The sequence below is a fragment of the Brienomyrus brachyistius genome, chromosome 4 (genome assembly GCF_023856365.1).
Source record: "Brienomyrus brachyistius isolate T26 chromosome 4, BBRACH_0.4, whole genome shotgun sequence".
In the NCBI taxonomy this organism is placed as follows: Eukaryota; Metazoa; Chordata; class Actinopteri; order Osteoglossiformes; family Mormyridae; genus Brienomyrus; species Brienomyrus brachyistius.
In genome coordinates this window covers 30,077,215-30,101,323 of record NC_064536.1, presented here as the reverse complement: position 1 = coordinate 30,101,323, position 24,109 = coordinate 30,077,215, and the positions used below count along the sequence as shown (strand labels likewise).

Here is a 24,109-nt window from a genome sequence, read left to right as displayed (position 1 = left end):
AAAAAAAATTGGTTCTCGTCCCCGCCCGACCCGCCGAAATGCCTCCGACCCGAATTATTATTTTTTTTATTTCGTAAAAATCTCATGGAAAATGCCCAAGAATGACGAAATTTGAATTTCCCGCGCATTCTACATCGACGATCCACATTGCGTAATCCTAGTCTTGGAATGGTTTCATGAACCTAAATTTGTCTCTACCTGAGATGGGCTGGTGCAAAGATTTAAATCTGGGGAAGTGATGTGGTACATGTTCTTAAGTACTTGTTTGTAGAGCTGCATTTCCTTGTTCAACCATTGAGGTTCCTGTATTTTGTAAATTCCTCGTGTTTTAACGTTTTTTAATACACTTTCTTTCTAGATATATATTTTAAAATCTTGGTTGTTCATTTAGAATGGGAATGACAAACAGAATATTGGTTTCAAATAGTATCATTTTTATATTCACGAATGAAACATCAGCATAAAGTATCCAAATCCATAGTTGGGAAGGCATTTATGAGATACACATGGATCAAGGAATTTACATTCTTGTATTTTCTTACATTTAATTTACATTTAATATATTTGAAACGCAACAAACGAAGAACTGAGGAGGCGTACTAAGTAGGTCTGCTCTCTTCATTATGTATTTTCAAATATGTATTTTCTTACATATTTGAAAGTCCAAACAGTCAATCAAAATTTGTAAAAAAAAAAAAAAAATCACGCCCGCCCGACCCACCCCCTCCAAAAAAAAGGACGAGAACCAATTTTTTTTTTTTAAGTGGCCTTAGTAGCTAATACACTATAAATTATACTGAACAAAAATATAAACGCAACACTCTTGTTTCTGCTCCCATTTTTCATGAGATGGACTTAAAGACCTACAATTCATTCCAGATACACAATATTACCATTTCTCTCAAACATTTCTCACAAATCAGTCTAAATGTGTGATAGTGAGCACTTCTGCTTTGCTGAGATAATCCATCCCACCTCACAGGTGTGCCACATCAAGATGCTGATCTGACATCATGGGTAGTGCACAGGTGTACCTTATACTGCCCACAATAAAAGGCCACCCTGGAATGTGCAGTTTTTTGCTTTATTGGGGGTCTGGGGACTCAGAACCGGTCAGTATCTGGTGTGACCACCATTTGCCTCATGCAATGCAACACATCTTCTTCGCATAGAGTTTATCAGATTGTCAATTGTGGCCTGTGGAATGTTGGTCCACTCCTCTTCAATGGCTGTGCGAAGTTGTTGGATATTAGTGGGAACTGGTACACGCTGTCGTATACGCCGGTCAAGCACATCCCAAACATGCTCAACGGGTGACATGTCCGGTGAGTATGCTGGCCATGCAAGAACTGGGACATTTTCAGCTTCCAAGAACTGTGTACAGATCCTTGCAACATGGGGCCGTGCATTATCTGTCTGAGTGGCTGGTCTCAGATGATCTTGGAGGTGAACCTGCTGGATGTGGAGGTCCTGGGCTGGTGTGGTTACACGTGGTCTGCGGTTGTGAGGCCGGTTGGATGTACTGCCATATTCTCTGAAACGCCTTTGGAGACGGCTTATGGTTGAGAAATGAACATTCAATGCACGAGCAACAGATCTGGTTGACATTCCTGCTGTCAGCATGCCAATTGCACGCTCCCTCAATGCTTGTGGCATCTGTGGCATTTTGCTGTGAGACAAAACTGCACATTCCAGGGTGGCCTTTTATTGTGGGCAGTATAAGGTACACCTGTGCACTACCCATGATGTCAGATCAGCATCTTGATGTGGCACACCTGTGAGGTGGGATGGATTATCTCAGCAAAGCAGAAGTGCTCACTATCACACATTTAGACTGATTTGTGAGAAATGTTTGAGAGAAATGGTAATATTGTGTATCTGGAATGAATTGTAGATCTTTAAGTCCATCTCATGAAAAATGGGAGCAAAAACAAAAGTGTTGCGTTTATATTTTTGTTCAGTGTACTTGTTATTCCGGTATCTACATACATATCATAAAGTTTAATTTTCACTTAAACTGTACTGTTCTAGTGAGCTTCCTAGCCAACAGTAATGTTAGCTAGGTAGCAAAGTAAGAGTTAAGTAAGCCACTACTAGCAAAGATTCTTATTCAGCACATTATAGCAAACTGCAGCAACAAATAATACATTATAACATGAAGGAGCTTTAATAAGAATTGGGTAACAATCCTCCACTTTCACAGGTGACTACAAACCTGCGCAGAAGAATATCTGATGGGACGAATGATATAAACGTGATTGGCAGATTACGCAGGCTAAAGTTGAGCAATTGAGTGGGCAGAACAGAAATTTGGGCGGGCATTGCCCAACGCTGCTTTGCCGTGTAAATTTTACACCGTGGAGACCAAATGTCCCCACAATGTCATAAAAACCTGTAATTTTCATGTTCTGGGGACCATTTTTTCTGGGGAAATTCAGTTTTATAAAAGTCTTTTGTTTGGTTATTTATGGTTAAGGTTAGGGCTTAGTAGGGATTAAGGTTAATATAGTATAGGATTAGAGTTATGCCCATAGTAGTGAATGGAGAGTCCTCACAAAGATGAGAATACATAGTGGCTGTGTATGTGTGTCTCAAGGGAGGTGGGCGGCGCATTTATTGTCCCTGTGTCCGAGCACAAAGCAATTAGGATTCAGGCCCCTTAGCTAAATACTATCACAACCAATTCTGCAAAGCTGATAACACAATCATTTGCATGTTATTATGGGGGGGGGTCTCCTCCCTGCACAAAGAAGAAGAATTATCCTTTGGGGTGGGGGATGCAGGAAAATGGCAGTAAAGATCTCTTCTTTGACATGCGAGAGATCGCTGGCATGTTCACGCACTCTTCATTGGGAAGTTTGATTTTTTTTTGTTTGCATTGGTGGTGAAGATCCTGTGAAATGTACAGATGGTTCCTTGCTTGGTTTAATTCCCTTTCTTTTTATACAGGGCCCATTCGAATGCAGATCCCCTCAAACAGGCTAGAAGGACCGGAGCCTCCGTGACTAGGTCTGCCGGTAATCGGGCTGGGGGCGGGGTTACTATGGGGCTGGGAGTGCATGTTACACTTCGGCTACGACAAGCAGTTTCTGGGATGTCGGAAGAGAGGATGTTCACTGTTTGCCTTGGATGTCGACACGACAGCCACACGACGTCCGGATCTGATTGGAAATCACCAGTGGTGCTTTTTATTTGACTTCAGGGCAACTGGCAAAAGTGGGAAACCTTGAGGCAGCATCGGCAAGTTCACGGAATGTCAGCCGACTTAAACGTCATAGTTAATACGTGTTCACATGCATGTTTTTCTTGCATGTGTGTTTCCTATGTTAACCTTAGCATTCATGACACCTTACAGCGGCTTGAATGGGAAATAATTTCCCTGCTTTGTGACTTTCAGTGGCAAATCGCATTTCAGCATATTTCCATAAGTGTGTCATAATGGGAAAGCATTCATTGCAGGATTGTCTTTTGACCTTGCACATGATTGCAATGTTCTCTGCCAGTTCCACGTGTCTGTGGTGATCGTAGAGAGCTCTTCTCTGCCGGTGGGGGGGGGGGGGGGGGGGGGGGGGGGGGGGGGGGGAGTATGTTATTTCTGGGAATCCAATCCAAAAGTCACTTTGGGGTCCTATCCTTCCATAGTGTAATGACTGTTTGTGGCCAGCAGGGGGCCCACATAAGTGCATGATTTGAGTGGTGGTAAACACTTGCGCGCCCCCCGGTATGCTCACACAATTTGTCCACTCTCTCTCAGTCCAGGCCACATTTCTGATCTTGACCTTCCGTAATCGCAGTATACTTAAGAACATTGAGCAACTTCAAAGTTTCCCCAAAATCTCTCTGAGCCAGTTAAAAATAAAATGGCTGACACCTCCAGCAAAGATAGAAAAGCAGAAATGCGCAAACTAACCATCCTGATCCCGGGTCTCCATGACCACATGCCTGGAATGACCCCGGGCCAGTGTTTGGTTTTTCTCCTCACTTCATGGCCGCTTCAAGAACAGTTCAAGCCGCACTGATCAGGGGTGAAGAAAGCAAAGAAAACTGTCTCTCCTGACCCTGTCAGTGCCTCAGTCCTGGGTTTGAGACAGTGGCCAGCAAACCGCAAAAAGCAGGCCAGTTCAGAACCAGGCCTGCCTCCAACCCCGCACACTTGTAATCGGGCAAAATCCTCAGGCGGCTAAGACAAGACCTTTTTTTCTCTTATCCAAACACAAAAAGCTCTAGTTCCCCTCAGAAATGCTGCCCATCAGCATTGTGGCTTCTGCCCCCCCCCCCCCCCCACCATTACATTTGGCTGCTCATCTCCAGACTGAGAATCATCTCACTTCCTAACACACTTGGCATGTTACATGCTTTTTCTTAAATGTTTACCTGCCATTTCCTGTTTTGTATTCCAATTATAAAATATATTCAACAACCAGATTATTTTTTAACCTTTGTGAAAATCCGTTACAATCATCGACCAGTTTACAGTAAGTAACATGTTCTGTAATAAGGGAGTGCACATTCTTACTTTATAATGTCAGTCATTCAAAAGACTAGTTAATTAATGTGCGACAATTTTTTACTTTATGAATATTGTTCCCGACACCAAACAATCTGCAAGTCGCGATGTTAAATGGATTCCTCTACTTGTGAGTGTATGTACCGGCTGAAACAAATTTATCCTACTTTAAGCTTTAAACATTCACATCATATCTCTCCTCAAACATGTATCCATCCATCCATCACCCGAGATCACAAATAAATTATTGAAAATAAATAGTTGTAAGTTCCACAGGAAAGAAAAAAACTGACTTTCACTTCTGGGGATCCAAATGTGGAATAATGTGAGTTCAGTCGAGGTGTTTGGGGTATTTTCCGCCACCTTGGGCTGCGAAATGTCCTTTTAATGCATATCTGTATGCCTTTATCCACATTCTGTTTGTTTCAATGCGGACACACCGTCGGAGATGAATGAAACATCTTTGGAGATTTAACTCGCTGATAAATGCGTGACACAGTTAATATTTGATGGCTGTTGATACAACCTCCTAATGATTCCATTTAAAACCGGCCTAGAGGCGAAACATTTCTTTTGGCATTTAGACGCTCTTTCCCCTCAACTGCCTGCAGTTCCCATGAACGTCAACTAAATGTTTATTTACGTTATTCCTTTGAGCTTGTTAACGCCAATTAATATAGGCTATGCATTTATTTATCTAGGCTGAAGCTTTCTACTAAACGTTACGTATTAATATGAAACTGAAAGTGCTGTCAATATATTGGATTACATAACCCAAGACACGCAGTCCGGTAATGCAAGATAAGCATGTTTGTGGCACCTTTGGATGTGCTGCACATCCGCCCGGATGCGATCCAGCAGCTCGGCTGGAAACACGCAGCCCTCAAACAGCACAGTGGAAGCGGCGAAGCCTGTGTGCGTGGAAGTACATGCAGGATTCCCAATTGATGCCATCAGTGGGGCCCAGCTTACTTGAACTTGGCGAGAGTCAAACCTCTCTTTCAGATAAAATGAACACGTAGTCCCTCTCCATGAGCGCGAGTTTAGTGCAACCGACCAACACTGTGAGCTGGGTGTGTCTGTCTGTGCATGGGGGGTTGCAAGGTTATGTTTTTATTTATGAAGGAATAAAATACACTCTGTTTCAACTGACCATTCATCCTAAACGGGAGACCAAAGGAAAACCAAGGACTATCCCGATCACACTGAGCTGTGCCAGCGTGGTCTGCAACGTACTGATCCCCAGCCAGAGGAAACAGCAGGGGGGGAGAATTCGCTGAAACACCACCCACCAAGGATACCGTCTTTTATTTCATTTTAATTTTTAATAAAGGCATTCTTCCTAAAACAAATAAGCCTGGTCTCTCAGGGTCATGGTTACAAATTGTCTGCTTACCCAATGCCCCCCCCCCCCTCCGATCCACAATTTCACCATCACTGCCCAACCCCCTTGGGTTGCCATTATATTTGTTCTAGCGCAGGCAATGGGATACAAGAGGAAGAACCAGATGATCGACCGAATGCTTAAAATAGACCCCAAATCTACAACTGCCCAGGAGCTGTGACCTTAGAAGACACCCCAACACGCATCTCCATGTCCCCAGGCGAGTGAAGGTCTGTAAACCCCAGCAGTCTAATCTTAGACCAACAGAGAACGACCCTAGTGGTTTACTGGCTTTTTTTGATTGCGACCCTCGTTAACCCATGGGTCTTACGATGGAGAGGTCCTATCTGGGCGTGACAGCTGTGTGCATGCTGGCTTTTGAGTGAAGATTAATTAGCCCTGAGTTAAACGGTCAAACAAAGACGTGAATGACATATTTAAAAATCAGTCATTCGGGTAGATATAAAGCTTCATAAAGTGTCAATCAACATCATCCAGATCATATACAGAGTTTGTAATTGGCGAGGGGGGGGGCATCTTACTTGCCTTCTGTCTTAACGCACGTATCTGATACACACATCCTGTTGTTTTGTGTGTCTCTAACGTTTCATCCAGTATAATTTGGGTTGTCTTCTTTTTCAGTCTTGTCTTCTTTTTTGGGACCTACGAGGTAAAATTCTCTATAATCAGAATACTTTCTGCATGCATTGATGTCCCTCATTGCATGCTGCCCTGAGGTATCCTCTTTTTAGCGTATTTCAGTAATTAATACCGCATTGTCCTTGTAGGCAGCTTTTAGGTAGTGTTAGGGTTGCCACCCGTCTGTTATACTCAAGGGCACCGTGATGCAGGGGAAAGTTAGGACAATTCCAAGGGCCCCTGAGTGACAGACATATTATAAAGATTATTATATTATATTATATATATATGCTCTCTCCCAGAAAAAGCTACATAATGTGTAATTACATTCAAAACTAGGCTGAAAAGACATCTTTTCACCACTGCGTATAGTATAGTCTATGATATTCAGTGATTTTTATTTCATTTTAAACACATAATCAGTTATTTTTTAATCTGTTTTCGAGAATATGACTCTGCCAGAAGAGCGAAGGGCTAGACTCCCCATTGGAGTAGAGGCTAGACCAGGGGACACCAACCTTTTTGAAACTGAGGGCTTCTTCATGGGTACTGACCCATAAGAAGGGCCACCAGTTTGAAACACCCTCCTAAGCTTAATGTATAATAAACATGTTTTAAATGCTTTTTAAAAAATATATATTGTCATTTTCAAATCTATATAAATGCAAATGTGATTAAAGAATAGCAACAGGATAAAATTAAATTTTAGATGCTGCTCACTGGTGAGTTGTGCTATTTTTAGAACAGGTCCGCGGGCGACTCATGTGGTGCTTAGGGGCGTCCTGGTGCCCGTGGCCACCATGTTGGTGACCCTGGGATACAGTTAGGTTAGTAAGTAACATCCATCCATCCATTTTCCAAACCGCTTATCCTATTGGGTCGCGGGGAGTCCTGAGCCTATCCCGGAAGCAATGGGCACGAGGCAGGGAACAACCCAGAATGGGGGGCCAGCCCATCGCAGGTTAGTAAGTAACATTACTATTATTATTATTATTATTATTATTATTATTATTATTATTATTATATCTAAACCTAATATACCGTAGATACAATATTACTCTTAGATAAGATGATTTCTTCATTTATGTAACGCAAAAAAGGTGATCAAAGTCTTTTCGGCCTGATCGTTATTTTGTTCTTCATAAGTGACTTCAAGCACCGCGAAAACCTAGCGGAGGAAATTTTAATGTCTGTGTGAATGTGGCCACCTACTGGCTAAGAGGGGATACTGACACGGAGCGGTTTGTTCCACAGGAAATGTGTGTAGATGAATATGCAGTACGCGGTTTCCAGAACGGAACTATTGCACGTAATGTGTCACATCAGCATTTTGCAAACCAATTTAGTTCATAACTTCTCACTTCTTTCATTCTAGACCAGTAAACTATTTTCGTTTTTAACAGGCACCTAAACACCGAGAACGACACACATTTCGCAATATACCAGATTGCGCGAACACTTCAAGTACAATCTCAGATCAAATGTTGCTTTTAAAACAAAATATAATGTAATTAAATACCACCTGATTTGACCAAAGCAAATTAACGACACAATTTTTTGACATTGTCTGATATAGACAAAAAAGTGCATAGCTGACTGAGACACACGGCTACAGAAGCGCAGTATACTTTACGGACTCACTGGGATCTGTGTGTGCTGACACACCACTCTGTCAGTCCAGTGTGATATAGGCTACAGCGATGATGGATGTCACTCTTTTGTTGTGTTGCTTTTTTTGGATTAGAAGTCCCATTTTTATACCGCAGCCTTTTGTCCCTTTCGTGTTTTAGACATGATTTACGACGAAAGAACGGGAGTCTGTGCAGCAGAGAGATTGCAGGAACAGGCCTTCCTGACAGATACCAGCTGTGTGCGAGATACCGTATGAAATCCATTTTTGGCCGATGTTAAATTCACGTCAGTGACGTGTAGGATAACTCACACGTGGGGAGCACAGCCGGTAATGGCTATAAGAAATTGAAAACGGTGTCCGGTCTTAGAGAACCGTCTCCCAGAATAACAACTCAATTACCATTTATTCCCAGAAGGCACTGCTGCAGTAAGATAAGGTGCCATGTGGAATGATCGAGTAAACAGCTTTTCTGTGAATGGGCCGGTTTTAATTCAGTTTCACTGGAGACGGCTGAGCAAATTTTGATGATAGATGCATGTATTGATAGATAGGTCTACCCTGGATAGACTGGTTGGTAACGAGAGCCCCGTCTGACTGGTTAAAATAGTCTCAGCCTCCACAGGCAAGTTATGATGAAGATTTTATTGGCTACGGGTTAGTAAAACGTAAGAGCTGTAACCTAAAATGTGCTGGTAGCTTCACAATGAAAACGCGCAAAAAGTACGTGTATGATTAACATTAATTTAGACAGTAACTGCGCTTTCAGTTGTCCCATTATATTTTACCAATGTGCTGGTATTATTTTTTAATTTGCCCTTTATGACGCCACTTCCATTCATGAATTTGTACAGTTGGCGGCGTTTTATTTCATCACCATTCATGCAGCGCAAAACAAATCAAGTGAGGCCGAGAAAACTTAGCAGGGTGCCATCTAGTGGCTTCGGACATTCCTGCATCCGTTTTTGAGCTGCTTTTTTGGGTGTAGGTTGCTGTACCGTTTCATTTGTTTTCACTCAAAACCCACAAAGCATGAGGTTTACAAATAAATTTCTCAGAATCCCATATGTTCATGTGACCCGAGAGAACAGGTGCAGCCTTGTGGCCATGTCATACAGACTGAGAAAGTGAACATCGGGCATCCTCTATTCCCCTTAGAGAGCGATGCACGCAGAGAAGTCACTTAACCTGCTGCCACAAAGCACTCGATTCCTATCACTCTTTCTGTGGTCAAAGTGATGTCGGTGCATTGTTGTCTTAATGCTTAGCTTCAAAACGGGCGGTTTCAAATAAAAAGGAACTCATTCTGAGAACAGAAGGAGGAAATGATCTGAAGATCGTGTGGTTTTGAGGCTGGTGTTTCGACAGCAGCTACCAGACGCTTCTACGCAGAGACCAACTGCTGAAGGCACCGGAAGGGTGCAGAGAGCTTGTGAACAGGGTACAATAGCAATCAAGAAAGGCGTTGTGTAGCACGATCGCATGCCACGATATTGCTGTCATTATTGCTTGATGATTTGACTGGGAAGTCGTGTAAGTGTAAGAAACAGATTCAGCATGAAAAACAGCCTTCAGCTAACATCATATCAGCCACACCACGTTCAGGATGGAGTAGAAAGGAATGGGGGCAACGAACGAGGACAAGGACATCGTCACACATGATTCAGACACTTTACTGAGGAACCAGTGTGGCTTTCAAACCAGTATGCTTCAGGCCTTGCAGTCTAACATCACTACCCCCAGGGTTTCCAACTCTCACACATCTGGCGAGACACTTACGCTTTCTGACTCTCTTGCTCACGGAAGAAATCTTACAGCAAATCTATACCTAAAATTAGCTACATCAAAAGTGTTAGAGTAGTTTGCAAACCTTACATTCTATTTATAATTGGTACTTAATTGAACCCTGTGGGAAATTTCTCCCCCAAATTGCTGTCTGTAGGTGAGAGCAAACTGGCAGCAGCCAGACAGGGGGTTAGGGGTCTTGCTCAAGGACCCACAGATATGTGGAGGTCACGCTGGAACTGGTGACTTTCTGACTGTCATGGACGACACATGATGCAGGCAGATAGGTGGATGACCCACTGGTGGCTTCACAAGACAACAAAGGTTTATTGGAGACAAAACTGTAAACACTACAAACAAAAACAGACCTCGAGGGGTCAGAACTAAAAGGGATAAGCAAAGACTAATTTACAAAAAGGGTCAGGCCATAAAGGGAGGGCAGGCGGGGTTACAAATAACAGAACATCCAAACTTCACTGACATCCAACAACATCAATTTCATAGAATCACAAAACTAGGACAACGGGAAAGACAGGATGGCGACACCTGCTGGCCAAACGGGGAGAAGACGCAAGACTGAGACAAAACAGGTGTTGACCTTGACACACAGAGGCTTAGTCCACTAAGCCACACACTCCAAGGTAATGAAACTGCTACGTACATGTAAATGCGTGTGCACACTTGTCTCTAATTGAAAATCTCACTCCAGTCAGCTGGCCAAAGTTGGCAACCCTGTACCTCAGTTCTGGTACGTAAGGCTACAGCCCCAATTGTTTGACAAGTGGACACATAAAGTGGATAGATGCATGCATGCATAGAGAAATATATCACTAAAAAATGCAAAGTTGCCATTGTGCCCTGGGCTTTCTTTGCCAGTTAGCATTAGCTGATTTAACGTCGCCAGTTGGAAAATGCAGTTTTCAGGCGAGTGTTTCCCTAACCTGCCAGCAGGCTGTTTGACAGAGAAAGACGCCGGATTCTCCCGGGAGAATCGCGTGCAGCCCTGCTGAGGAGGACAAGCGCAGCATGGAGTCATGGCCAGGACCTTCTCATCACACCAAAGACAAAGCGCCGCTTCCTCCTCTCCTCTTCCAACTCAGCTCCTTTTCCCCCGATGTCTCCCCCCTCCTCTTCCTCTCTCCTTCGTTCTTCATCAGTACGTCCCAGCCGTCGCTCCTGCCTTCTCCCGCTCCTCATCCATCCTCCGTATCGCCCGTCTTACCCACTTTCGATCGGGATCCGCACACACGATCTTCCCGTGTCGGGTCTGGAACCTGCAGGGGAAGGAGCCGACAATTAATAGACAATTTGTAGTGCTGCTGGCGGACCCGTGACCCTTTTGTTCCTGCATTTATATTTATCTCTATATTTATATGACAGATGATTTTGTCCAAAGTGACGTGCAAGTGAGGCAACCAGCACATCACAAACATACAGAACTTCCAACGAACGCCCAGGTTAAAGTGTAAGCAGTAGCTTATATCTTAAGTTTGTGAAACGCGTTTAAGACGTGTAAATCTGTATGGTTTGCCAAGGTCCGGATGTGCTGGCTGTTAAATGACATAACTTACTTGACAGCCAGTTTTGAACGCATGCATGTAACTTTTACCACAAAAGCCTATGGTTAAAGTCTGTGGTTTTATGGTCAGTCCTTTATTAATTGCTTTTTGTAAATAAAAAATACCCCTACAGAAAACGTTACTTATGAAACAGTATACAGCTCCGTAGGACAGGGTGACAGCGTCCCTAATTTCATCGGCAAGACAGAAGATGATTTCCTCCTTCGGACATTATGTATAATGACAACTTCTTTCTAATCGGTCTGTAATTTTACTGCTTTCACTCCTTAACATTTTGCTCAAATGAATATTAAAAACATAAGATAGTTACAAGATACGAGTAACTTTGTCATATGCTCCTCTTTACATGTCATACGCCTAGCTGTTTCATATATAGTGTAAAGAATATTACCCGCAAATTACAAATTGTCCTTTATTAAACATGCACCAGCACTTGCTCTGCACTTACACGACAGCCCTCACCGGGCACAGTCCTGCCTCCTGCACGGTGTATCCTGCGATCCTGTGCCGGTGTATCGGCGTGTTAGACACGGACAGGCAGCATGATACTGTCGGTCCGGGTGCTAGAAAAGTGAAGAACACGTGAATATTTTAACAGGCGGATACTGAAGCACCTCTCGCTCAGCGCTATGTAATCCGATTGCTTCTAACCAGATCAAAATATGCACATTCATATACACACATAACCACCGCAAACTACTACCAGTGCGCAAAAACTAGGCTGTGGAATAAGGCAGACAACCACGGTTCATCGAGCGCGCGTCCGCAGACTCACATGCACAGGCGGGGCACGCTGCCGAGGCGAGGAGCAGGACGGCGACCGCAGTAATCCGCCGCATCGTTCCCGGGACGGTATATGCACTTTCTGGTGACCAGAGGCGGATATATGCGCTTTATGCCGATGGGCAACTCTCATTAGCCCCAGAGAGAGTGAGCGGACCGCCCGTCGCTCGCTCTTCCCTCCTGAACTGTGCGCGGATTTCCCCCCCTGCAAAAACCACCCAAATAAAGCGAAACTACCCAGCGCTTATGTCAGTTTCAGAAAAGGGGCATGAGGTACCGTAAGCTAACAGCCAGGACAAAGCAAGCTGCCGTTTTTCTTATCAATCTTTCATGATGATTAATTAATCTTTTTAAACACTAATGTATTCTAGACTAAGAATGCGCATTGAACCAACGAGAGGAACGTCACAGCAGCTTCGCTAAAAAAAGCGCATGTTTTCCTCTTTCAAAAGAAAGTATTTGTATTACTGGTTGTTGGGGTGGTGGTAAACCACAGCTGATTGATAGCGTAGCGCATATATTCACATTTGCATTTATGTAATTAGAAGGCGCTTTTGTTTAGAGCGGGTCAAAGTGTAAATTATACGTGATACCATATAGTATAGAATATAATAGAAGAGAAACTTAAATTGCCACACAGCAAGCTTGATGGAAATTGCATTTGGTCTAATGTTCATACAGGAAAGCACATTCATATCGCACATGCATGACGTGGAAATAAGCACATATAGATATTTAGCTGTGAACAGATAGAGATGGATGTATAGATAAATACGGCTATGCATATATATGCTGGGTATATACTGATGAATGCATGCATAATTACAGACATAGGCTAATCATAGACAGAGATATGATGTGTTTTTCTTAAAGTTCCATATGAGGACCAGTTCGATCGGCCCATGGCGTTAGCGAACGAAGCGACTGCTTAAGGCCCAGTGGCCACCAGGGGGCGCCTCATCTGATCAGCCAGTCAGAATGGGATGGGAGATGGAAAAGAACAAGTAGGTTAATCGCATTTCCCTAAGGGCCCTGAAAAGGGCTGGGCCAGCCCTGAGCAGCATAACTGTCTCAATGGTTTGGTTTGATGATACTGAGCAGGAGGAGGAACTTGGAAATTATGAGCTGGATTTAGGGTGTTCGCAACGAGAAGCACATGTTTGGTTATTCATGACACCCGAGCAGCAAGATAATGAAGTTCTCCCTCAGACTCTGGTGCCCCTGCCTTTGCCTCGTTGGTTTGCTGGATTTTCTTCACCTTCTTCCAGATATCGTGAGGAAAATGCCCTGGGAGCAATGTGTGGGAGTCGGAATGTGTTTGTGCTTTAATGCTCTTGAGGGCCCTGATACGGACAGTGATTACTAATGGCACAGTCAGAACTGCAGTTCCCAGCAGGTCCTATCTGAGAATCGTTGCACTTGCTGCAACCCAATAAAGGTGCAAACCCAGGAAATTATCCGTACAGGCATCAGGGGGTGTTTAACGAAAATTTTCCATCCCTTCAAAGACTGCCCCCCTAACCCTTATCAGGGGAATGTCCAGATAATCAGCCTGGCAATGAGTTTGTCGCAAATAGACAAATATTCTTACTATTTACTTATGCGTGTTTCATACACTTTCCTGGGGGCAAAGTGTGGCTCAGTGGGTTAAGTCTCTATACATGAGATAGGAAGGTTGCTGGTTCAAGCCCCTCCCTGGCACCTCTGTGGGCCCCTGGCCAAGACCCTTACCCCCTGGCTCCTTGGACACTGCTACAGGTGGCTGCCAAGCCTCTTGTTATGGAGAGCAAGATGAGGGAGGTGTAAGGGGAATGTTCCCAGAGGGATCAATAAAAAGTGTCTTTGATTATCATATTTCTTAAACACTAGTTATAAATCATGGTGCCAGCTAAAAATAAATCTAATTATTATATCTCAGGCATATGCTGTGCAATATGTTGATAGAATGTTTCATTTTTATGCACATGGTTATTAACCCCGTAACTGCACCAGAAATTTGCGGTTATGGAAACAAAAAGTGTGCACACCAAAGACAGATGAATTCTAAGATTGTTTTATTTGTGTATGTTAAGGTAGTCCTGGCCTACTGATTAATATGCATAGGATTTTTCAGGTATGAATTCCCCTCTCATCTCTGTTCTGTGGACCAGAATAAACCTGGTGGGGTTTTTACACTCTGGCTCTGACTGTTGCGCTTCTTGCCCGGGGATTCAGGGTTAGAAACCCCAGAAGCGTAGCAGGCCGCTTTGCCACCATCTTGTCTTCTTGCATTCGTTAGCGGTGGTTTCCACCGCCTGAAAATCTCACTGTTTCTGCAAAGAGTCCCCAGCCCCCCCAGCGTGAAACCCACCACTCTGAGGGCCGGGAGGCAGAAGACATTTCCGTTAAACTGCCGCCAACTTGCTACCGAAAATAGCATGTGGTGATAGGTGGGGGGTCTAGAGACGGGCTGACTGACCTGAAGCGAAACCTGAACAGGCAATGCTGACATATCCTGGCTCTGTGGAAACAGCCGCCACCTGGTGGTCAGGAGAGGGGAAAACACGTGGGGAGGCTGCAGCTGGGTGGGCTGCTGCTGGTGTCTCATCAGGACGTGAAAATAGCCCCCGTGATACACCACACTATCGCAGCCAAAGAGCACGTTTAGCTGTTACACAAGTGCGTTTCTTTTATTATTTTACAAAGTGGAGCTGTTATGTGATTCTTATTGTTTGCGTCGCTTTCTAGGGTTAGGGTCTGCAGCCTCATGCTCACAGTTTGGTTTAACCACTGTGTATCTGGGTTTGTTCCGGAAGGTTCCCGTGAACAGTTTGTTCTCGACACAGAAATCGGAAGTTCCGCTCAGTCAGTTTTTTTAATCTCCCGGAAGGACATTGAGCTCTCACCAAATCATCTGTACACTGTATTAAACAATGAGTTTTATTTATCCTTCTTATAGCAACATTAAAACCACAAACGAATTGTGACCAAAATGTCAGTCATCTTAACCCATAATCAGACTATTTATAGCTGCAATAATAAATTAATATTTAATCTCAGGACGTTTCATGAAAACGTCGTGAACGGCAAGATTCATAAACAGCAAGGTTCAAAATTCTTATAAACGTTTGAAATATCTTTGAAATTACTCTGTTTAAAGGGGGAAATCAGGTGTGCACACATGTTCTGTGTTCAGCAAATCAAGTACATGAAAAAGAAAATACATAGAAGATGCAGATACTAGACGGCACGCCTAAAATATATTCATATTTCTATATCACATATTGGCAAAACGTTACAGAAAAATGCAAGCTGTAATTAATCAGCAGGGGGCGCTCTTCTTCGCACAGAGGTCGGCTTCTTCTTCCTCGGCACCTCCTGCTCCCCCCGCACCCTTCTCCTCTTTCTGTTGTCCACGTACTTCATGGCCTTCCTCACCCAAGGCTCAGCGGGGCTGGAACAGATCTTTGCCTTTTTCCTTCCGACAACGAATCTGCACAGACGCACAAAGGCCCCCGTCAGCTTACAGTGCTGAGCCCCCTTCCTGCAGGACACTCTCTGCTGACACCTCTGGCCACATTTAAGTAATATCCCCAGAGAAGTGCCTCGCTGGTTTGACCATCACCTAACCGTTTATTTGTAATAATATCTGGGTGATGTAATTAGCTCGGTGATGTCACACTTACATGACGGCATCCACCGGACACAGGCCCGCACTCTGCTGGTAATAGTTCCTTATCTGCTGTACCCTCTGCACGGTTTTGGACGTCTTCAGACAGCAGGTCACCACTGGTCCGCTGGCTGCAGGATGAAAAGCAATGAGTGGGTAACAAAGAAACTCTGGCCATTGTGAGAGCAGGTCAGGAGCAGAGAAACAGGCACTTACAGTGGATGGCCGTGAGGCTGACCAGCAGAAGCAGCAATGAGGCAGGACCCAGCGGCAAACTGCTGAGGGGCTTCATCTGTGCTGTCTGCCAGCAGCCCGCCTGAGGGGCGCATTTGTACCTTGTGACCGGCAGGAAAAAACAGGTCACTCTGCCTCCTACACCGCACTAACCCCCACGCAAGAACAATTCTCCATTGTGGTAAGTGTGGGAGAAACTAGGTGCTAAAATGTGCAGACCTGCTATCATCTTTATTGTTGTGTATTATTGTTATAATTATATTATTATTTGGGCAGTAGAAGCTTTAGTATCTATCCCTCCATGTTACACATGGCGGTGGTGAGTAGTAGTGATATGACAGAGATTAGAATAGATTAGTTTATATTATATTATATTAGATTAGATTAGATTAGATTAGATTAGATTAGATTAGATTAGATTAGATTAGATTAGATTCTTGGTTGTTTGGTTTGTTTTTGATTGTTCAGTTCAGTTGTGCTGGGACCTGGGAGACAGCAAAGATGTGGACTGTTGGTAAACACTGGATTAATTTCACTGGAGACAGCTGAGCAAATTTTGTTAAATTCACACATGATTAAACAGAGACACATTAGACAGACACAATAGATAGATAGATAGATAGATAGATAGATAGATAGATAGATAGATAGATAGATAGATAGTTTGTTAGATTTGCTTTACTTGCACTTTCATTCATCTACCACATACAACTACTGAATCAATACTCAGTATTTTTAGTATTTATGAAGTTTATACGATGTAATGTGACCCCAAGCTCGCTTGAGGCGCACCGTTGATACTGTGTTTTCTCTATGGTTCCAGTGGTTGACTATTCAAAGCCAGCTCACGTATGAATGAAGAGACGGTGTTCTCACCGTTTGTTACGCGGTTGTGGGGTTTGCGATTCCTCACTACTTTCACTGAGCCGAACAACTTCAGTGTTTTATATGGGGGTAGCGGCTTTGCACTTTCGTGTCACGTGTAGGTTAAACCCCGTTGTTACGTCTCTCGGCGCTTCCGTGTGAATGCACAGTTATTGTTTCCCCCACGTATTCGTGTCGGACCCCCACGGAACCCGCAATGGGGGCTCAGGGGAATTTATAGACAAAGGTGAGTAAACGTGCGAGATTGTGACAGAGTGTAATAGAGGTGTCAGCAGGTGTGAGAGTGAGTGAACTTAATGTGCTGGTACACGTTACACACCCTGACTTAGTGTTTTCTAGATCACTGACCATCATGCGCTTAAATGACTTGAATTCGGCGTGAAATACGCACGACTATCTGTGATCGTATTGATTTGAAAAGCTTCAGCCGTGCAAATCTTTGCTGGGATATAGCATCTGCTCAAGTCGTAATTTCTGCAAGTCTGAGAAAGATTAAGAATATTAATCAGGCTCCACTCACCGCCATAGCCAGCAACCCGGAAAACTGCACTTAACAGAAACCCGGGGCGGCCTTACAGCATCTAATCTTGAATGTCCAAGCTGTTTTACGATCACTTTCAGGATCTCCGTTACCATATTATGATGACAGTTCCTGAGCTAAGCCCAGGATATCATTTGGGCTTCGACCCGTTCCCGACACATAGACCCGAAGTACGGAAATTTGGTCCAAAGTGCGCCGATGTTTGGAGCGTCTCTGCCCGGACCGTGAGTCGTAATACTGTGGGAGCAATACTTAGCTCAGCCAAACGCCATTAACCGAAGATTTTGTGCAAATCGCCACGAAAGCTATCCGATATCAATAATCTGCACTGCAATTTCTTCTGTCGTGAAGTTTTATTTGTGACGGATAAACCCACACAAAGATAAACCGCATACGAGTGCACATTTCCCACCTGCTTTCTGGATTGTGTTCATAAGGAAATATGTGACTAATACAAAAATAACATGAAATGAGAAATGAAAAGATTAAAATAACTGTATAAATAGAGCTTAATTTGACCATCAAGCTTCCAATCCTTATTATATGTGTGCTATTTATAATAAAAGTTAATAATCCTCTTTAACCAAATGTTATGGCATACTAATTTACATTTTCAGTTTTTGGCAGACGCCCTTAGCCAGAGCGACTTACACAAGTGCTTTGAGACTCTGCTATGAATTTCCGATGCCAGCTCAATAAGGACCCTAGCTATGAATACCATCTGTCTGAAAACTCCGTTGAGAAGTGCAGAATTTTTTTTTTAAACACACACACCAGAAAAGAGCCGGGTAAGAATACAGAAGTACTACGTCAGGTATTTCTGAAAAAGGAATGTTTTGAGTCGTCGCTTGAAGACATTCAAGGATTCAGCTGTTCGGACATCTAGGGGGAGTTCATTCCACCAATTAGGTGCCAGGACAGAGAAGAGCCGAGATGTGTGTCTTCCTTGTGCCTTGAGGGGAGGTGGGACCAGTCGAGCAGTGCTGGAGGACCGGAGAGATCGTGGTGCAGTACAGGGTGTGATGAGGTCCTCTAGGTAGGATGGTGCCAGAGAATGTTTGGCTTTGTATGCTAGCATCAGTGTTTTGAATCTGATGCGGGCAGCTACAGGAAGCCAGTGGAGGGAGCGCAGCAAAGGAGTGGTGTGGGAGAACTTGGGAAGGTTGAAAACAAGACAAGCAGCTGACGAGCTTCATTGCATACTAATGTTTATAGAGAGCTTTAAAATGTTTAAAATGTTTGTTGCGAATGGCAAATTTGTTGAACAGTTATGAGCTTCCCGTACTTCGTAATGCCACTGGAAGTTTTACTAATCGCCTGTGAAATGACGTCAGCCTTTTCATTGCAGGTCTCTGCTGGTAATCACGGCACCGCCTGCTGTATATAACCGAGCTCAGTAACTGCGGTACGGTGTTCATTTTAGGACATTCTCAGGTCTCAAGAAAAAAATCCATCAGACTTCAGACAAAACAGCATCAGACTTCAGACAAAATGCCATCAGAAAAACTTTTTATTTTTTTTTTCGGCCTCAAAGCCTGATGTAACGTCATCAAGCTATGACAGCGGATGAAGGGGGGATAGTTGATGTCATCAGCGTGCGACCACAACAATCCAGGGCATGCGTCCGGACACCAGCGTGAAGTTGTTTCAACCATATGTTTCATATTACAAGGAAACTGGTGTCAATCGCATGTGCCGTTAAATTTTTTGTTTGTGCGGTTTTACTTTCTGAGATATTAATATTTGTTTACATGGTCACGTGATAGGCTCCAGACCCCCCGCGACCCAGTTGGATAAGCGGTTTGGGAAATGGATGGATGGATGGATGGTCATGTGACGCCAGCGTGAAGTTAGCCCCCCATTTGTGTCTGATTTCCAGCAGACCGATCGCAATCGTTTGTGTCGTAAAACTGTCCTTTGTACCACTTCAGTGCAGAGATATTGCTTATTTAAATGGTCACATGACTCCGCTGTTAAGTTAGCCCCTCATTTGCCTCCGAACTGGTCTCAATAGTTTGTGCCGTTTAAATATTGTCTGTACTGTTATTTTTCTGAGTTACACCTCTTAGTTTATGCCTCTGGCACATCACACCTCTTCTTCGGAACCTGTACTGGCTCCCCATGCTTACCCGCGTTAGGTTCAGATCCCTAACATTTCCCTTTAAAGCCAAGACTGGAACAGCTCCTCCTTACTTGGCAACACTGATCCAGAATTGTGATGATAAAATCACACTACAGACTGAATACATACATACATATACTGCTCAATAAAAAAAGAACACTATTTAATCAGAGTATAGCATAAAGTCTATTAAACTTCTGGGATATTGATCAGGTCAGTTAAGTAGCGGAGGGGGTTGTTAATCAGTTTCAGCTGCTTTGGTGTTAATGAAATTATCAACAGGTGAACTAGAGGGGCAACAATGAGACGACCCCCAAACCAGGAATGGTTTAACAGGTGGAGGCCACTGGCATTTTTCCCTCCTCATCTCTTCTCACTGTATTTTCACTAGTTTTGCATTTGGCTGCGGTCAGTGTCACTACTGGTAGCATGAGGCGATGCCTGGACCCTACAGAGGTTGCACAGGTAGTCCAACTCCTCCAGGATGGTGCATTAATACGTGCCATTGCCAGAAGGTTTGCTGTATCTCCCAGCACAGTCTCAAGGGCATGGAGGAGATTCCAGGAGACAGGCAGTTACTCTAGGGGAGCTGGTCAAGGCCATAGAAGGTCCTTAACCCATCAGCAGGACCGGTATCTGCTCCTTTGTGCAAGGAGGAACAGGATGAACACTGCTGGAGCCTTACAAAATGACCTCCAGCAGGCCACTGGTGTCTCACCAAACAACCAGAAACAGACTTCATAAGGGTGGCCTGAGGGCCCAACGTCCTCTACTGGACCCTGTGCTCACTGCCCAGCACCGTGCAGCTCGATCAGCATTTGCCATAGAATACCAGAATTGGCAGGTCTGCCAGTGGCACACTGTGCTTTTCACAGATGAGAGCAGGTTCACCCTGAGCACATGTGACAGACGCGAAAGGGTCTGGAGAAGCCATGGAGGACGTTATGCTGCCTGCAGCATTGTTCAGCATGACCGGTTTGGTGGTGGGTTAGTGATGGTCTGGGGAGGCAAATCCATGGAACTTGCATTAGCAAACACAACATTCCACTGGATCACAGGACTAATTGTTGCTGATAATGGGCCTCTGTACGCTCATATAGATATTCCATTAAACACAGCCGTTATCAACTATGATAGTCATTTACAACCTTAACAATGTCTATACAGTATTTCTGATTAACCTGATGTTATTTTAATGGACAAAAACTTTGTACAAGACCATAGGTTTTTTTCCCATCACCAAAGGATAGGATTTTTGAAAAGCAAGGAAACTTCTAAGTCTCCCCAAACATTTGAACGGTAGTGTACCTACATACATACATGTCTATGTAACTAGATTTTAAATGACCCACGGCGTTACTGAGACCAAATGAACAAAGAGAAAGAAAAATCAATTTACCTTTCCATAGCACATTTCCTTCGAGCCATCGAAACACACACACACACACACACACAATCGTTTTATCACATCACTCACTGTGAATGCGGAATGGGTGGGGCTGAGTTCCATCTGAGTGGGTCCCAGGACAACCCAGGCACACTGTTGTCACCAGTGGATTCTTTAGACTCGGGATGGGCAATCTTATCCAGAAAGGGCAGCAGTGTATGCTGGTTTTCACTGCAGCTACCTAATTAGATTACTAATTAAAGGACTGATTGATGAAGTGTTCTCACACTAGGGTTTGAACAGCCGACCTAAAGGTTACCCCAAAAACCTGCAGACACACCAGCCCTTTATGAACAAGATTGGTCACCCCTGCTTTAGACGTTTTATCACACTGGATTTCAAGCTAAGATGGGGAGTTTAAAAACAGTGGGTTAAAATGTCTACAAGGGGAAAAAGCGCCCTCTTGTGGTCTCTGTTAGACCAGGAAGAGCCGCTTTAGCTTCAAGCCTGAGAAAGTTAATCTCACACCAGGAATCAAGAGGACGACACGATCTAAGGGAGGTTTGTAGTACAGGTGGCCCCTATCGAAATTACAATCATACCTGATTGACATTCTTGGGCAGTATGACAGTCTACAAGAAATAAAGCTGTGGATGGCTACACATTTTTTAAAGCTTAATCCTGATAAAACTGCCCTCATATTAGTCAAGTCATTTTATTTGTAATGCACTGTTAAAACAACAAGTGGCTCACCAAAGTGCTTTACAACAATAAAAACGATATGCATAAAAGTGCGGGAAAATGTAAATATACGCAAAAAACATAAATAGAATACGGTGAAATGTAATAAAATAAATGCAAAATTGCAATAAAACATACTGCACATTTGTCTAAAACGCCGCAGCCAATAATTGAGTTTTCTAACCTCGACTTAAAACATTCAATGGTGGGGGCAGATCGCACATGGAGAGCGAGGTTGGGCCCGGCCACGGAGAAAGCACGGTCGCCTGTCCTCCTCAGATGGCTGGTTGGGATGGAGAGCAGCAGCTGATTGGATGATCCCAGGACTCTCGGTGGACAGTATGGATGTATGAGGTCACTGATATAGGATGGCGGACTGCGGCAGACGAGTCAGCACAAAAGTTTTAACCTGTTTATTCATGTACTGTTCAGGTACTCACCATCACCCCCCCACCCCGCCTATGTAACCATGATGTTATTTTTGATCCTGTTCTCACCTCTGAAGATCAAACGATCTGTCTAAGACAGCTTTTCTTCGTCTCTGCAGCATTAAACACCTTCGTCCTGCATTCAGTACCAAGGACGCTGAAATGCTCCTTCATCCCATCATCTAGATCATGGAAATGCTCTGTTCATTGGTCTCCCAGTTGAATCCATTACTCGAATCCAGTATATAAACTCTGTAGTCCGTGTGCTTACCCAAGCTACATGCTCAGCACACATCACCCCTGTCCTCCCCGACCTGCACTGGTTCCCACCATGGGCACTTAGGCTTCTAAGGTCACAGCCCCCAAGCTGTGGAGTTGAAGAATAACAGGCACGTGTAGGTTGTTGATACAAAAAAAAGGAAAATGCCAGAGGATCTGGCTGCAGAACATTGGGCAGCCTCCACTAGGAGGATCTCCACTGTGGGGCCATGAATCACACACCTGCCACACCTGCCACGGTCCATTACAGCCCAGACAGGGGGCAACGCTGTTTATCCTGCATACTGTCGCTGAAAATGCAAATAATAGATATATTGCTATACTGTAAATGATTTAATTATGTTATGTCCTTAAACAGGGGCGGCATGGTGGTGCAGTGGTTAGCACTGTTACCTCACGCCTCTGGGACCCGGGTTTGAGCCTCCGCCTGGGTTACATGTGTGCGGAGTTTGCATGTTCTCCCCATATTGTCGTGGGGTTTCTTCCAGGTACTCCAGTTTCCCCCCACAGTCCAAAGACATGCTGAGGCTAATTGGAGTTCTTGTCCGTAGGTGTGCATGTGTGAGTGAATGGTGTGTGAGTGTGCCCTATGATGGGCTGACCCCCCGTCCTGGGTTGTTCCCTGCCTTGTGCCCATTGCTTCTGGGATAGGCTCCGGGCTCCCCGTGACCCAGTAGGATAAGCAGGTTGGAAGATGGATGGATGGATGGATATCCTTAAACATAACTTTCTTGGAAATTATGTCTTCATGTGGCCCCCAGTTTTCAGGGTCCCTAGGTGGCTGCCTACCCTTGCCCTCCAGTAACTGACTAAAGACAGTGAGAGTGACAAGTGGTAGGTCAGCCCTCCCTGCAGTGTCAGTGTAAAGGCAGAGGTCACTGACACAAATGTTAACGCATGTTAATACCAGGCGTGAACAGGGCCTGTGACACGGATGTTAACGCATGTTAATACCAGGCGTGAACAGGGCCTGTGACACGGATGTTAACGCATGTTAATACCAGGCGTGAACAGGGCCTGTGACACGGATGTTAACGCATGTTAATACCAGGCGTGAACAGGGCCTGTGGCACGGATGTTAACGCATGTTAATACCAGGCGTGAACAGGGCCTGTGACACGGATGTTAACGCATGTTAATACCAGGCGTGAACAGGGCCTGTGACACGGATGTTAACGCATGTTAATACCAGGCGTGAACAGGGCCTGTGACACGGATGTTAACGCATGTTAATACCAGGCGTGAACAGGGCCTGTGACACGGATGTTAACGCATGTTAATACCAGGTGTGAACAGGGCCTATGACACGGATGTTAACGCATGTTAATACCAGGCGTGAACAGGGCCTGTGACACGGATGTTAACGCATGTTAATACCAGGCGTGAACAGGGCCTGTGACACGGATGTTAACGCATGTTAATACCAGGCGTGAACAGGGCCTGTGACACGGATGTTAACGCATGTTAATACCAGGCGTGAACAGGGCCTGTGACACGGATGTTAGCGCATGTTAACACCAGGTTTGAACAGGGCC

At 44.4% G+C, this 24,109-nt stretch overlaps 2 protein-coding genes across 2 annotated transcripts; both read right to left on the bottom strand.

The window, feature by feature from the left end:
• Positions 1 to 10,248: 10,248 nt before the first annotated feature.
• LOC125740840 (C-C motif chemokine 5-like) lies at positions 10,249 to 12,522 on the bottom strand. Its single transcript, XM_049012561.1, has 3 exons — positions 12,301 to 12,522; positions 11,974 to 12,088; positions 10,249 to 11,219 (listed from the first exon to the last, which is right to left on the bottom strand). The coding sequence occupies exons 1-3, from the start codon at positions 12,362 to 12,364 to the stop codon at positions 11,099 to 11,101; spliced, it is 300 nt and encodes a 99-aa protein (XP_048868518.1). The 5' UTR covers positions 12,365 to 12,522; the 3' UTR covers positions 10,249 to 11,098.
• A 2,691-nt stretch (positions 12,523 to 15,213) lies between these two features.
• On the bottom strand, positions 15,214 to 16,308 carry LOC125740839 (C-C motif chemokine 17-like). Its single transcript, XM_049012560.1, has 3 exons — positions 16,174 to 16,308; positions 15,974 to 16,088; positions 15,214 to 15,780 (listed from the first exon to the last, which is right to left on the bottom strand). Exons 1-3 carry the CDS (start codon positions 16,247 to 16,249, stop codon positions 15,606 to 15,608), a joined length of 366 nt encoding a protein of 121 aa, XP_048868517.1. The 5' UTR covers positions 16,250 to 16,308; the 3' UTR covers positions 15,214 to 15,605.
• Positions 16,309 to 24,109: the final 7,801 nt, after the last annotated feature.